Consider the following 15,246-nt stretch of genomic DNA (forward strand, 5'->3'; position numbering starts at 1 on the left):
GTTCAAGTCAGTGCTTCCCCTAACAGAGCCAGAACCCCCAGTGGCAGCCACTACTGCCCTGGTCTCCCAGGTGCTGGCTTCACACAGCAGAGTCACTGGCCCAGTTCTGAAAGCCAGGAGTCCAAGACCAAGATGTCGGCAGGGCTGGTTCCTTCTCAGGCTGTGTAGGAGGTGCCTCCAGGCCTCTCACTGAGCCTCCAGTCCCCTGGGGCTCCTTGGCTTTGTCAATTTAGAAAAAATTGCACAGCGTGAGAGTTGTGAGTTAAGCTATATTTGGGGTGAGATGAGGACTGCAGCCTAGGAGACAGCACCTCAGAGAGCTCTGAGAAACTGCTCCAAAGAGGCTGAGGGAGGGGAAGGTCAATGTATATGTGATTTTGGTGAAGGGGGAGTTCATGTTATCAAGCACTTATCTTTGCAAAAAAGTTTTCTGTGAGTCACAGGGAGCTGATGTCACCACGAAGGGATGTAGCGCTTTGCTAGTTATGAGGATAGGGCTCACAAAATACCTAACTATCCGAAGGCCTGTTCTGCCCATTTTTCCCAGAGCCCAGAGTGCCTCATTCCTGCTCTCCACCCTGAAACCCCTTCAGGGCCTGTTGAAGGTCAGCAGCTGCAGCAGCATATGGCGCAATCCTTACAGAGGTCAATGGCAAGTGCCACTGTGTAGCTGACAGCTTGTTAGAAGCATCACCCCATCTTCTGCTTTGTCTTCACATGACACCTCCCCGGGTGGTGTGCCTGTGTACACCTGTCCCTGTTTATAAGGACACCAGTCCTATTAGACTAAGGGCCTGACTCCAGCGTGACTTCACCTTAACACAACCATTTACCGTCTGCAACGACCCTGTTTCCTAATAAGGTCACATTCACAGGTCCTGGGGGTTAGGACCTCAACACATGAATTTTTTAGGAGACAAGATTCAACCCATAACAACTCCCCTCATCAGTAATGTTAAGTGCAGAGTGCTCTCCAGTCCAGATTCCCCAGCCTCGGGCCACCTGAAACGTGCCTGGCATGTAGCAGTATTTGATGGAATGCACGAATGATCAGTTTTGTCTTATGAGAATTTCTGATGAAAAATGCAGTTAAAAGCTGAGGACATTCTAGCTTGTTTTCAAACTTTAAGTCACTAAATACTTAAGGCCAACCAGTGAAAAACAGCAGGCTTGTTCTGGTGCCAGGGATAGTGAGGTGAAAATGAGACATCTGTTCCCTTGGAGATTAGCCCCTGGCCTGAGATATTTTGTCTTCACCTTTATTTTACTCAACTGTGACCCATGAATGTATCCTTCATTCAGAATCTAGAAATAGGAGCTGATCACTAATGGGGCAGCTGCTTATCCAATATTCCTTTCTTTCTGTAAACAGATCCCTGGTTTTAAGCCTGGCAGGGATTAACCCTGCTAAGACATTTCCCAGCCATGCAAAAGTAGTCATTCGCTTTCCAGAGAGCTCTTTAAATAGAGAGGGTCTGCTAATGTTCAAGTTGTGATCAGACTTCCCTTCCTTTTTAGGGCTGGATAATAGTCCATTGTATAAATAGACCACATTTTGTTTATCCCAGTGGTCATCCATAGATGGACACTTGGATTGCTTCCATATTTTGGTTCTTGTGAATAAATCTTCCATGAACCCAGGAACTTGAGTTTTCAGCTGTTGACTAAAAAGATGCACAATGTGAGAGCTGAGAGATCAGTTTTATTTGGGGTAAAATGAGGACTGCAGCCCAGGAGACCCTCAGGTAGCCCTGAGAGACTGCTCCAAAAAGGTAGTGGGGGAAGGTAAATAAATAAGATTTTGGTGAAGAGGGAGTTCAGTGCAATCAATGCTTACTTTACAAAAAGTTTTCTGCTAGTCACAAGGGGTAGATGTCACCATGAAGGGGTTTAGTGCTCTTTTTAGATATGAAGAGATGCAAAGATTGATCATAAAATCAGTTCCTGAAAATACCTAACCATCTAAAGACCTTTCCACCAGATTCCCTGGAGCATAGAGTGCCCCACTCTCCACCCTGAACTGTCTTCAGGGTGTGTCAAAGGTCAGCAGCTGCAGTAACACAGGGCTCAATCTCTGCAGAGGCAGATGGCAAGCACCAATTTGTAGTTGACACAAGCATCACTTCCAGGCTCCCAATCACTCTTGGTCTTTTTAAAAAGTATTTGTTTATTTATTTATTTGGCTCCTCAATTAAAAGACATCCTTGGAAGAAAAGCTATGACAACTCCAGACAGTGTGTTAAAAAGCAGAGACATTACTTTGCCAACAAAGGTCCATATGGTCAAATGATTTTTCTAGTAGTCATGTATGGATGTGAGAGTTGGACCATAAAGAAAGCTGAGCGCTGAAGAATTGATGTTTTCCAACTGTGGTGTTGAAGAAGACTCTTGAGAATCCCTTGGACTGCAAGAAAATCAAACCAGTCTATCCTAAAGGAAATCAACCCTGAGTATTCATTGGAAGGACTGACGCTGGAGCTGAAGCTTCAATCCTTTGGCCACCTGATGTGAAGAGTCAACTCATTGGAAAAGACCCTGATGCTGGGAAAGATTGAAGGCAGGAGGAGAAGGGGACAACAGAGGACGAGATGGTTGGATGGCATCACCAACTCAATGGACGTGAGTTTGAGCAAGCTCCGGGAGTTGGTAATAGAAGAGAAGCCTGGGGTGCTGCAGTCAGTGGAGTCACAAAGAGTCGGACATGACTGAGCGACTGAACCACAATTTATTTGGCTGCACTGAGCTGCAGTGACCTGCACTCAGGATCTTCAGTTGTGGCATTCGATCTTCAGGTGTTTGCATCTTTACTGCACATGGTGGGGACTTTGTGCTGTCCTGGGCCAGGCGGGCCCCTCCCCAGGGCAGGACGGTGACTCAGTCCTCGTGCAGCACTGCCCACACTGAGCCCCGGGCGACCACACATCTGTGCTTAGGAGACACATTTAGATGGACTGGTTCACCAGCCATAACCACCCCCTTTCCGCTCAGTTTTCTGTTTGCTGTAAAGCTGTATCCTGTGTAGAAAACTTACTTGCTGTTTGGATATCAGAAGCTCTACACTTTGCCCAGATTAACTTCTGTAACATTTAAAATATCCTTCTATCTATTAATAGATATGACCTCCTTAAAGTGGTTAAGAATCCACCTTGCAATGCAGAGTATGTAGGTTCAATCCCACCCCTAGTCGGTGAACTCAGATCCCACGTGTAACCAGTCAGCTAAACCCAGGTACCACAACTACTGAGCCCCCAGCCCACAATTACAGAGTCTGTGTGCTGCGATGAAAGGTCCCACATGACAGCACGAAGATCCCACGTGCCACAACTGAGACCCGTCACTGGCAAATAAACAAATAAAAATTATATAAAAAATAAAAACAGTGCAGACACTGTGGTGATCACCATGAAATTCCCTGGTGGGTCTCTGGTCACCTTGGACATCAGCCAGCTTCACACAGGAATCTGTGACCAGAGACTGGAGGTGACCCCCCCGTCCCCTCTCCACTCCCCAGCCAGTTGTAACTGTGAAACATAAAAGTATTTCATTCTGACGGAGGGAAGAGCTCTTCTGATCCAGCCGTGCTCTGTTCAGAGTGCACGCCAGAGGGGCCGTACTAGCGCAGCACCTTGTATGCAGTAGATGCTCAATAAATACTTCTTTAAAAAAGCTTTTGTTTATTTATTTGGCTGCATCAGATCTTAGTTGTGTGTGGCACTGCCAGATCTTAGTTCCCTGACCAGGACTCGAACCCATGACCTTTGCATTGGGAGCATGGAATATTAACCATTGAATCACTAGGGAAGTCCCTATTGTACTTTTTTAAAAAAGTACTTTTAGACTCTTCTGGTAAGAGCCAAGTTTCTCACCCTTTGATGACTGAGATTCACTCTTTGGTCCTAATGATGTTTAAAAAAACTGTCTTCCTGAAGGTGCTTTTCCTATATTTATGTAGGTTGTTATATCAAAGATCCCCGTGGCCTTCTGGTCGTTACACACAGAGCTTAATCTGCATCATGGCACGTCGTAGTATAGAGTGGAAACAGGCTTGGAAGGTCAGTGCCATATGTCCCCCCTCCTGTGACCTGCCCCGCCCTGTACAAGCTGTCACCTCCTGGACAATGCATCTCTAACCATTTGCCCTTTCAGGTCTCCCTTGACCACTTTCCAAATGCACAGCTAGGGGCACCTTCACAGGCGTATAATCAGGTCCCCCTGGGCATCTCCAGCTGACCTCTCCCCTCTCCCTGGACTCCCAGGTTGGGGGCTTCCTGAAGGCGTGCCAAGAGCTCTACAGACACTTTCTCGGGAACCTTCATGTTCGGTGACATTCTCAGCAGGAGCCTGGGCTGTGCTGACATTTTTTAATGTTAGATATTTATTTATTTGGCAGCTCTGTGTCTTAGTTGTGGAATGTGGCATCTTAGAGCTTTGTGTGGCATTCAGGGTCTTTAGTTGTGGCATGAGGACTCTTCACTGCAGCATGTGGGATCTTAGTTCCCTGACCAAGCCCCCCTGCATTGGGAGCATGGAATCTTAGCTGCTGGACCACCAGGGATGTCCTGGGGCTGTGCTGACTTTCAACAATAATATTAAGTTATGGGCAGTGCAGTGGGCATGTCATTTTCAAAGTGGAACTCGAATTGCCAATGCCAGAATCAGTTTCAAAGTTGTTTGTTTTGAATAATCATTAGCCTTGTATGTATTTTAGGTACCCAGCTGTAGGTGTCTCTTTAGGGTTATGTGAATATACCCCATTGCCTGAAGTGCCATAAACAGTGTTTTAGCTTTGAAACAGGTAACAGGACAGTTACTTCCAAGTTCCTGGGATTGAGCGAATTTCACATGTCCTTGAAGAAAGCATGTGCTTAGTCGTTCAGTTGTGTCCCACTCTTTGCGACCCCATGGACTGTAGACTGCCAGGCTCCTCTATCCATGGGCTTTTCCAGGCAAGAATACTGGAGTGGATTGTCATTCCCTTTTCCAGTGGATCTTCCCAACCCAAAGATCAAATCTGGGTCTCCTGCGTTGACGATGGATTTATTGTCTGAGTCAATGAAACATAGCAGCTGCTGAGTGGAGCTGAGAGCCTAAATTCCTGGAGAATTCCTGCCTGGGGCCGTTTCTGGGGCTGGTTGGGCTTCCCTGGTGGCTCAGATGGTAAAGAATCCACCTGCAATGCAGGAGACCTGGGTTCAATCCTTGAGTTGGGACGATCCCCTGGAGAAGGGAATAGCTACCCACTCCAGTATTCTTGCCTGGGAAATCCCATTACCAGAGGAGCCTGATGGGCTACAGTCCATGGGGTTGCAAAGAGTTGGACACGAGTAAGTGACTTTCACTTTTTCACCTGAAGAAAGTGACTGGCGAGGGAGACCAAGTGATCCCGGGAGAGGGACATGTCCAATAGAGGCGGCGGGGTCTCCCTGGTGCACCAACCCTGGAGGCTATGACCTTTCCATGTCCCCATATCCCCAGCCAGAGGAGGAATGTCGTGACCCTGGCTGGGATCTAGGTTTTTGCCCTAACTCTGTTTAAACACACTCTGTCCAGGGAAAGAGGCTCCTGCAATCACCTGTAAGAGAAGCTCCCAGGGCCCTTCCAGTGACTGCAGCTGCACAACCGTCCTGGTGGAGCTGGTCAGCCTGTGGCAGGACCTGTGGCAGGAAGCAGTCGAAATCTCTGCGGTTAAGACAGAAGCACCGTGAACCACCACGCAGCTCGAACCTGGGGCCCCACCTAAGACCTGAAGGCCCATCCCCAGGTACCCGGTGCTGAGAGGGATGGGACCTTAGGTGGCATTATCATTTGGAGACCCAGTGTGTTTGGTTACCAGGGTGATGGGATTGCTTACGGCATAACGACAGAGCCAGGAGACAGAGCCTGCGGTTGCTGCTATGTCTGGAGCCTGTGCCTGGTGAGTGAGGGACACCCTTCTGCAGGGGTCCTGGGAAGAACACAGGGCAGGACTTAGACCATGTAAACTGGGCAGAAGTCACAGCCCCGGCTCTGAGCGGCTCCTCTTCTTGAGGCAAGCAGAGCAAAGGCTAGTTCAGCATCTGAGACAATGTACTCTGTGCCCGGAGCAATCTGCAAGTTCCCCAGGGCCTTGGGGGCAATTGTAGCAGTATTTATTTATTTTAAACTCTATATTGGATTTGTTACAATATTGCTTCTGTTTTACATTTTGGGTTTTTTTTTTTTGGCCACAAGACATGTGAGATCTTAACTCCTGGAGCAGGGATGGAACCTGCATCCCCTGTATTGGAAGGCGAAATCTTAACCATTGGACCACCAGGGAAGTCCCTGTAGCATTATTTAAAAGCCAAACAACTTTACTGAAGAATCAGTGAGTTTGCACTTAATATATTATGCAGCACTATTCCTATGAAGTGTTCAAGTACCATTCTCCAAGAATACTGAAGTTGGTTGCCATTCCCTTCTCCAGGGAATCTTCCCAACCCAGGGATCAAACCCACATCTCCTCTATTGGCAGGCAGGTTCTTTACCACTAACACCACCTGGGAAGCTCATGTACCATACTGACATTAATGAATCATTTTTAAATTCTTGCCTGAAGATAGCCTTTCTCTTTGGGTGTCTGTGGGAAAAGGAGCTGATGCTGTTCCTCCCAAGGGGCCGTGGCCTCCTGCGCTCTCTTGGCAGCTGCTGGGTGGGGAGGCAGTGGGGAGGTTGTCCCCAGAGCACAGTGCCTTGCAAGGCGGCAGATATGCTCTGAACTCAGGCTCTCTTTCTAAAATTACATGCCAGCCTATTGGAGATGTTTTTGTATATTTGCAAATAATTCTTGTGTATTGCTTGTAACTCCACTTTTGAAAAGAGTTTTTAAACCGAGATAATAAAATCGCCTTGTGCTGAACACGTGAACACTACCGTGTTCATCCTTCCAAGTGCGTGTTTCAAGACCCTGTCGCCATGTCTGTGGCAGCCTCTTTCTAATTAAGTCCTTGTTGCCATCTTGTCCTGAGGTGTTGACGTCTGTGATGCGGATTCCTGTCACCGCGATGGGGTGGGGTCACTTCGTTTTAACAGGGAGGGTGACTGTTCTGGAGGAGTGGGGGATGCCAAAAGCCCCGCCCATGGAGGCGGGGCCAGGAAGGTGGGCGGAGCTCCATCTCACCTTGTTCTGAGAGGTGTGTGGAGAAGGGCTCGCCAAGAGCCCCGCCCAGGACGGCAGGGTGAGGGCGGGGCCGGGTAGTGGGCGGGGCTCCGCCTCAATTTGTTCTGCTTGGTCTCAGCCACGTGTCTAGAAAGCCCCGAGCCCGTCTCAAGGTTGAATGGGTTTTGAGAGCGCTCCTTTTGACGTGACAAGACCCCAGTCCCTCATTCACAGGTCTGACATCCAGGAACCTGGGACCTGAGGGACAGAATGAAGCCCCGTGTCCTGGAGACTGAGCCTGGCTGACTGGATGAGCTCCTGAGTTTTGCAGAGAAACGTGAACCTCAACGCGAGACAGCGTGAGGGCTGTCTACACTGACCCTGGGGAGACCTTTCTAAGAGGGACTCTGGACCCTGCTCCCAGGAGGCCTGAGGTGGCCGGGCCACAGCCAGTCCCGTGAGCTGAGCCAGCAGCACTGGGACAGAACCCGGTATTACCCCTCAGGTCATCCTTGGACTCAAGTCCCTGCATATCCCCACGGAGCACTCGACTCTGAGGTGCAGGGAGGAGGGCTCCTGAGTGTGTCACACACTGAAAACAGGACAAACTCAGATGGGGAGCCCGCAGAGTGTTTTGAGTCACTTGTGCTCTTGTCTTTGAATCCGATTCAGTCATCAGCGTCAGTCATTGGAACCCGGGCTTTATTATATAACAAAACCAAAAAAATCCCACCAAAACACAGCTAAAAAAACACATTTTCTGAAGATTACATTCCCAAGAGAGGGTAATAATATGGTCAGAATAGATCTATCAATACTGCTGGAGGAAGCATTGCCTTACATTGCCGACAGGAGTGGTGTGGGTTTTTTTTAAACCTTAAAGTGCTTTAGCCAATAAAGCAGAAGCAAGTGTTTGTGTCTGCAAGGCTGGCATGTCCTAAGGGACAGTGAGACCATGTCCCCGGTCCCTGCATGTCCCCGGACAAAAGCCACTGAAGGTGCACCCAGACCTGGGCGGGTGACCACCCCCCAGCAGCCAGGAAGGGCTGGTGGAGACTGAGCAGCTGTGCCTGGCCAGCATCCAAGGCTTCCTGCCCTCCTCTTCCCGGCTGGGAAACCTCACAGCTCACAGGTTTGTCTTCTCTTGATTTTTAAGGGCCTGTAAGGGCCATTGTTCCTGTGTGTTCCTGTGACCATGACGGAATCCCCACTGAATCGGTTCTCAAGGTTGCTCCTCCATCAGTGCCAGGAACCAAGGTCCAGGACCGCTGGAGCTCACCACTTGGGGCGTGGGAACGAGGAGCCTGTGGTTGGCCCTCCACAGGAATGTGCCTCCTCTACCTCCATATTGGGGGTCTGCCTGCCCTCTGCCTGCATGTTGCAGCCTCCCAGCTTCAGGAGCATCTGAGGGCCTCCCCACCAGCCAATGGAATGAGACTGAGGGACAGCCACAGGAGCCCCAGGAGCTCTTTCAGCTCCTTCTCAGCGGGCTTCATGGACCCCCAGGAGCTGGGGGAAAGGCCTGTGGCTCCTGAGGGGCCACAACTGGGGGGCCCAGCATATGCGCTGGAGCACATGCCCTACCTCACAGCAGCCAGCTGTGACCCTAGGCTCAGACCCAAGGTCTGTGACTCAGTCCCCTCATCTGAACCGCATGAACAGTGTACCTACCCAGGCCCTGTGAGGGTGAGAAGGGAAACCGATGCCCACACCCCTCCCCCGCCCCCACCAGCCCAGCAGCCCTGATCCCATGGCCACTGTGATGATGCCGCCAGGGTGTGTGCTCCAGGGGGGCTGCATGCCCCCAGGGGCCAAGCTGGCTTCTGTCCCAAAGCTCTCAGGCCTGGCTGTGTGTGGGGCCTCCAGGTGCTGATGACGCCCCCTCCCACCTCAAGGAGCTTCACAGGGAGCTTATGGTGTGGGGGGAGGGGGTGTTACCCTAGACTCTGGCACCTGCATTCACACAATGCTTTTTAAATAAGTAGAACCAGGCAGTGTGCATACTCCATGTCCAGGATAAAGCCCTGGTCTGGAGGGCCACTGCTAGCCAGTCAGGGGTGGAGCTGGCTCTGGGGCTCCATTCCCGACTGGGCTCCGAGCCACTGAGGACAGCAGACACCCTACCCCTCCCACCCCCCCTTCTGGTGCCTCCTACCCCCACCCAGTGCCCTCCTCTGAAGAGCCTGGGGACTGAACACAGGAAATGGCACTTGAACCCCCAGGACTGAGAGCCTGGCTTTAGAGTGGACCTGAGTGGTCACAGTCTGCTGCTTCCTAACTTCCCAGGGCTGGGGGTGGGGTGGGGATTATGGCAAGGGAAAGAACCCAAAGAGTGGTTAGGGCTCTGTCCGCATCAGCCCCTGGTCTGGGGGTCTTGCACTTCCCCATGACTTAGAGACAGGAGGGCTCAGATGATGACTGACTAACCCTGGGGAACCATGCAGAGTGAGGGACAGACAGGTGTCAGGCAAGTACCAGGTGATGTCTCATCTTACACAGGAGTCAGGCTTCCCAGCATCCCTGCTGCCTCATCCCCTTGCCCACGACTCCTGTGGTCCTGCTTCTGGCTCAGAAGGCTCCCTGAAGACAGGACCAGCCAATCGGCCCCATCACCCTGGGGGGTGCAGATGCTGTCTCTCCCAGCCCGCTGACTCCTTGAGCTGCCCATAGAGGCCAGGACCCCCTCCACCGGCCTCAGCACTGTGAGGACAGGAGGGCCCCTCCCACACAGAACATGGCCTCCCAGGGAGCAGGGTGGGGCCAAGGCTGCAGCTAGCTGTTTACCCATCCCTGCATGGGGGAGCAAGTGACCCACCCCTACCTACTGTGGATCCCACCTGGTTGGCCCCTTTCTTAGCCCATCTTGTTTACACAGACGTTGAGAACGAAAGTTTAAAAAAAGAAAAGGCTCACCCACATGTAAAAAAAGGGCATCATTTTATCAAATATTGACAATTCCCAGTAGTCTGAGGAACCTGTGTCCATGTCTATGCTCAGGGGGGCCACTGGAGGAAGGGCATTGTGGCCAGAGGTGTTGGCATGAGGCTGGCTGCAGGCCATCCACCCGAAGTTTCCTTGCCTCCCGGGAGGGACCAGTCTTCCCAATTCCAGTGAAACTTGCGATTTTGTTTGGGGCAGGAAATGGGAGGTGGCTGCAGTGGGCTTTACACCAGTGGTCAAGGGTGCAAGGGGCAGACCGACCCTCAAGACCAGCAGAGGGAAAAGTCTCGGGCGGAGATGTAGTCTGGAGACTGGACTGGAGAACAGACGTGTTAGGGACAAGCACCGAGCCCCCCATCCCTACCCAGAGCCAGAGACATCAAAAAATACTTTTTGGCAGTTGTCAGTAGAGCCCCCAGGAAGGAGAGGGAGGGAAGGTGAGCCCTCCAGAGGACGGACCCTGGATGCACATCCTCAGCACAACTCCGGGGGGCCTCCCCACTTCACCGGCGCAGCCCAGGGGTCCTGCCTCCCAGGCCAGTTGGTGACTGGGAGGCAGCAGCCATCCAGTGAGGCGTCCCGGGCCGCCAGGCCGGAGACTCCACCCTCTCCGCTCTCCGTGTCGGTAGGTAGCACCGGGGCAGGGGGTCCGACCTTGTCCTCCCCACTCAGTTGGCCTCGCTCTCCGTGAACTCCTCTTTGATGGACTGTTTGCGGGACTTGCAGTCCGGGAGGTCGAAGCCGAAGTCGGCCCACTCGTCGGGCCCCGCACCCCCGGCCGGGCCCCCGCGGTTGGGGATGGTGATGGTGTGGCGCACGCGGAAGTGAACGGCCTCCATGACCCGCTGGCGCTGCAGCTCCCCCGAGCCCCCGATGGCGATGGTGGCTGCGTTGCTGCTGGAGCGAATCAGCTGCTGGGTGCTGTAGTCGTGGCTTTGCTTCAGGTCCTGGAGCCCCCTCCAGATGGTCATGCGGTACTGGTCGGGGATCTTCAGGGCCCCCAGGTCCTGCAGGAGCAGCCGTCAGGCTCTGCCCTCCCCCCACCAGGAACATCACCTGCCCTGCATAGCCAATGGGGGACCAGGAGGGGGGGACGAGCCCCCACTGAGGGGGAAGGGACGAGGGCACAGAAGTAGACAGTGCCAGATAGCCCTGTGCCTGGTGGTCTGGCCACACTCAATTCTGCCCTGGACAGTACAGGAGAGACAAGAAATGACATGGGGTGGGAGTGGGGCACTGAGGTCATGTGGCCGCATAGGGCCTGAGGCCCTGACCACAGTCAGAGTAACAGATGGAGCCACCCCCACACCGGGTGCTGGAGGACCCCTGCCTCCCAACCTCAGGGCCGGTTCCCCCTCTTCAGGACAGAACAGAGCCTCAGGTTCCTGTCACCCCACCTCCACCCCACCAAGCAACGCATCAACTGATGAGGAAGGGTTAGGCCCTGAGCTATTCCAGTGGGGCCACCAGGGGCAGGTCAGAGAGGGCAGTGGACAGAGGACAAGGCTGCCCTCTGAGCCACTGGCCCTGCTTCCTCTGGCAAACCCACATCCCTTGGCCGGGGAGGAGGCCTCTGTCCCAGGGTCGACTGTGGAGCAGGTCCAACAGAGGCTCCAGGTCACTTGAGTTGGAGCCCTGGGATCCGGCCCACTTGACACCTGTGTCTCTCAGCCTCCAGCTAACAGTCATTACACTCAAGACAACTTCAGGCTGTACACTGTGCTAAATCGCTTCAGTCGTGTCTGACTCTTTGCAACCCCATGGACCGTAGCCCTCCAGGCTCCTCTGTCCATGGGATTCTCCAGGCAAGAATACTGGAGTGGGTTGCCATTCCCTCCTCCAGGGGATCTTCCTGACCCAGAGACTGAACCCGTGTCTCTTACATCTCCTGCATTGGCAGATGGATTCTTTACCACTAGAGTCACCTGGGAAGCCCTATGAGCGCTCGTTGCTGGGACTCTGGTTTAACCCAAAGACCAGCCCGAGCTGTGGGTCAGGGGTCAGGATGCCAAGGGTGGGGCGCTTCTAGCCCTGCACACCCTAGACCGGACATTCAGTTGCTGTGGGTGCACAGCAAGGGGTTTGGGCCTCAGTCCCACCCCATGTAAATGGTGCTGAGCTAAAGCAGCACCCGGTCCCTTCTGGACTTCCCCTTCTGGAATTCATCATGGCTTGGAGACAGCCCACTCTCAGATCAAAGGCCACAGGACAGAGACTCAAGTCCAGATGAGGGACTTGGGGCAAGTCCTGTCCAGCCACGTGATGCTGGGTGTAAGCAAGTAGACTTGGCTACTTGCAGGAAGAAGGGTTTTCCAAACTCCCCAGCCCCCCTCACACGGGAAGACGGGAAATGGAGGGACTGCACCGCAAGAGGAGAAAGTTCCCTGGCCTGCAGACAGGGCCCACTCTGGTTTGGGGGTGGGTTCCCCATGCCTGCCCTACTGGGCAGTTACCTCTATCGTCAGGTTTTGCAGATGGTAAATGTTCTGTAAGCCCTGGGAGGTGAAATACTCGATGCAATTTGGACACCCCAATCCTGTTAGAAAACTGCAGAGAATTGGGGAAACAGAGCAGCATTAACTTGTAAAAACCTGGCTGTATGGCCCATCTGAGCAGGAACCGGCCACCCCCAGGTCTCCCCCGCCGGCCCAATGTGGCCACAGCTTCTGGCCCACGCTCACCTGGGTGCAGCCTCCCGGGAGTCCCTGGCTTTCTGTGCCCGCCTCCCGAACACCTGCTGGAGGCTCACTCCCCCACTCCCTCTATCTGCTCTCCAGACAGCTGAGCAGGGACAGCACCAGCTGCAAGGGGCAGCAGGCAGAGACCCCCACCTCGGGCTTGGGGCGAGGCGGCCAGGAGCTACCAGGGCTGAGATTACTAGGTTCCTGGCAGCACCCAGCAGCGGCCCACGTACCTGACCAGGCTGGGGTCAGCATGGTAGGGGGGTGGTGGGGTACAGTGGGACCCCGAGACCATGGACTGGGAGCTGGGGCCACCATTCATCTCCCCGTTGGCCGGCAGGGTGTGGCCGTGGTTGTTGAGTATCCCGGGGCCTGAGCAGAAAGCAGGTGGGACAGTCAGAGGGGGGCGGGCCAGGCCAGGTGTTCCAGGCTGCGTGGGGGAGGCTCGTAAGGCTTGGCCCTCCCCAAGACCTGGAGTGGATAGAGGGGACTGTGCCTTATGCTCTTGGGCCAGAATTGCAGGAGGGCCCAACCATCAAGAGCCCCGAGCGGTCCTGAGCTGGGCAGGAGGGTCTGGAGCCAGGCTCTCCCACCCCCTACCCCAGCCACCCTGCCCGAGCCACTCACCCATGGGTCCCAGGTTGGGCCCAGCCGCTGAGCCGTGTGGGGGAGGCTGACCCACCAGCTGGTTGACTGAGGGCAGCTTGTTGACGGCCCCATGCGCTTTGCTCATGGGCGAGAGGACAGGCCCGTAGGATGCAGGCTGAAGGTGGCTCCTGCTCAGAAGGGACAGCAACTCCAAGTGAAGCCCCCTACTGCAGGGGCCTGGAGACCCCACCCACACCGGGGTCAGAGCGCCTGCCTCCAGCCCAGCCTCCCTGCCTGACAGCGGCCACACTCGCCACAGGCCTGCTCAAAGGCAGGACCTGGGCAATGGGTAGAAGCCAGAGGGGGGCCATTCTTGACCCTGGAACCAGACCTATTCTTGGTGGGTCAGTGTCACCCCAACCACCCCTTCCTGGCCCCCACTCAGCAGACTTCTAGACTGAAATGCTGCAGTTCAGGGAGGCTTCCTGGAGGAGGGGTACTGCTTGGTGCTGCTGTGTTTTCCCTGCTGGGTTATCCAGCCCCATCTTTCCCCACATCAGACAGGTGGGTAAGACCGGGAGGACTGGAGTTGGAGGCAGGGTAGAGGGGCTGCACTCACGGCCTCTGCAGGAGCTGCTGCTGCTGCTGCCGGTAGGAGTCCACCAGCTGCTGGGGCACCAGCTCCATCAGCTCCAGGCTCTCCTTGACCTTCATCAGGATCTCAAAGTTCTCCCGGCCCCGCACCTGAGCACAGACAAGCGGACCCTCTGCCTGCCCAGGACATGTAGACAACGCCTGGCCCCAGACCCCTCCCCCCACCTCCTGGTGCAGGGGAGTGCCTCTCCTTTCTCAGGGCTCCCCAGCCCCTGCAGCCAGAGGGTCCCCTGGTCCTGCTCTCCTCTCCAGAAGTAGGTCTGAGCGAAGCTGGTGGGCTGGCTCCTGTCCATGCAAACCACACCCACTCCTTACTACCTCTGCGTCTTTGCCACACTGTCTCCTCCCTCTTTTCAGAGCTCAGCAGACCTGAGGTACTGGGGTGGGGGTGGGGGCCCTGGACAAACATGGGGCTTCTAGAACAAGGAACTTATTCTTGAAGGACTCAAGACAAGTCCTTGAAGGACAAAAAACAAGCTCACATCATGGAGACCAGTCCTAGCAAAGCAGGTGGGGGTTAATCTGTGCTGGGGTGGCCGCATCACAGGGCAGCCTATACTCCCAGCTCAGTGATGTGCTGGGGCCCAGCAGGCTGTGGGATTCCTCCCACCTGCTCCCTTGGGTGGGGGACTGCATCGCCCTGTACACTGTATCACTGTATCCATGACACGCCCTCCTGCTCTGGGAGCTCCACCAGTGAACCTGTTCCCCTTGTGGCTAGTCCAGCTCCCTGGGCCCTGGTTCTCCTTTCTGGGATCCACAGAGCTTGGGGTCTCAGCTGTCAGGGCATGCTGGATGGCACCTGCCACCCCCAGGGCCCTGGGTCTCCCCCTAGCACCACCATGTCCTGGCCTGGGCTCCGCAGCCGCGGGACTCACATGCATGTAGTACACGTCATCGTCACCATGCCGCCTCTTCTTCACATTGGTGCCCAGGGCAGGAACGGTAGGGGGGCTCTGCTTGAAGGCTAGCAGGGGTCAGGGGCTTTGTGAGCAGGCGGGGAGGAGGCGGGGCACATGCAGCTGAGCCAAGCCAACCCCCTCACCCCGCCCCGCCACCCGGCCTGAGCCGACCTCCCTGAGGTGTCCCTCGTGGACAGGCCTGGAGACCAGTCACCCACTTGGATGAGCAAACTCGAGCAGCCACCCAGACTGGACAGAGTGGACTGGGGGAGCAGCCACATGGCCGGGGCTCACTCTGTCCCCTGGACACAGGCTTGCATGTTTCCCAAAAGTCTCCAGACTGGTCCAGCTCGTCCCAAGGGTG

At 54.5% G+C, this 15,246-nt stretch overlaps 1 protein-coding gene across 1 annotated transcript in view; it reads right to left on the reverse strand.

The window, feature by feature from the left end:
• Positions 1–10,056: 10,056 nt before the first annotated feature.
• The window catches only part of TP73 (tumor protein p73), a 73,884-nt gene continuing 68,694 nt past the window's right edge, over positions 10,057–15,246 (reverse strand). Inside the window, exons 9-14 of the mRNA XM_065936862.1 lie at positions 14,859–14,947; positions 13,946–14,070; positions 13,366–13,514; positions 12,972–13,110; positions 12,511–12,604; positions 10,057–11,064 (exon numbers count right to left, since the gene is read on the reverse strand). Of these exons, the coding sequence (XP_065792934.1) occupies positions 10,726–11,064; positions 12,511–12,604; positions 12,972–13,110; positions 13,366–13,514; positions 13,946–14,070; positions 14,859–14,947 (935 nt within the window). The 3' untranslated portion in view covers positions 10,057–10,725. The remainder of the gene's footprint in view (positions 11,065–12,510; positions 12,605–12,971; positions 13,111–13,365; positions 13,515–13,945; positions 14,071–14,858; positions 14,948–15,246) is intronic.

The sequence above is a fragment of the Muntiacus reevesi genome, chromosome 5 (genome assembly GCF_963930625.1).
Source record: "Muntiacus reevesi chromosome 5, mMunRee1.1, whole genome shotgun sequence".
In the NCBI taxonomy this organism is placed as follows: domain Eukaryota; kingdom Metazoa; phylum Chordata; class Mammalia; order Artiodactyla; family Cervidae; genus Muntiacus; species Muntiacus reevesi.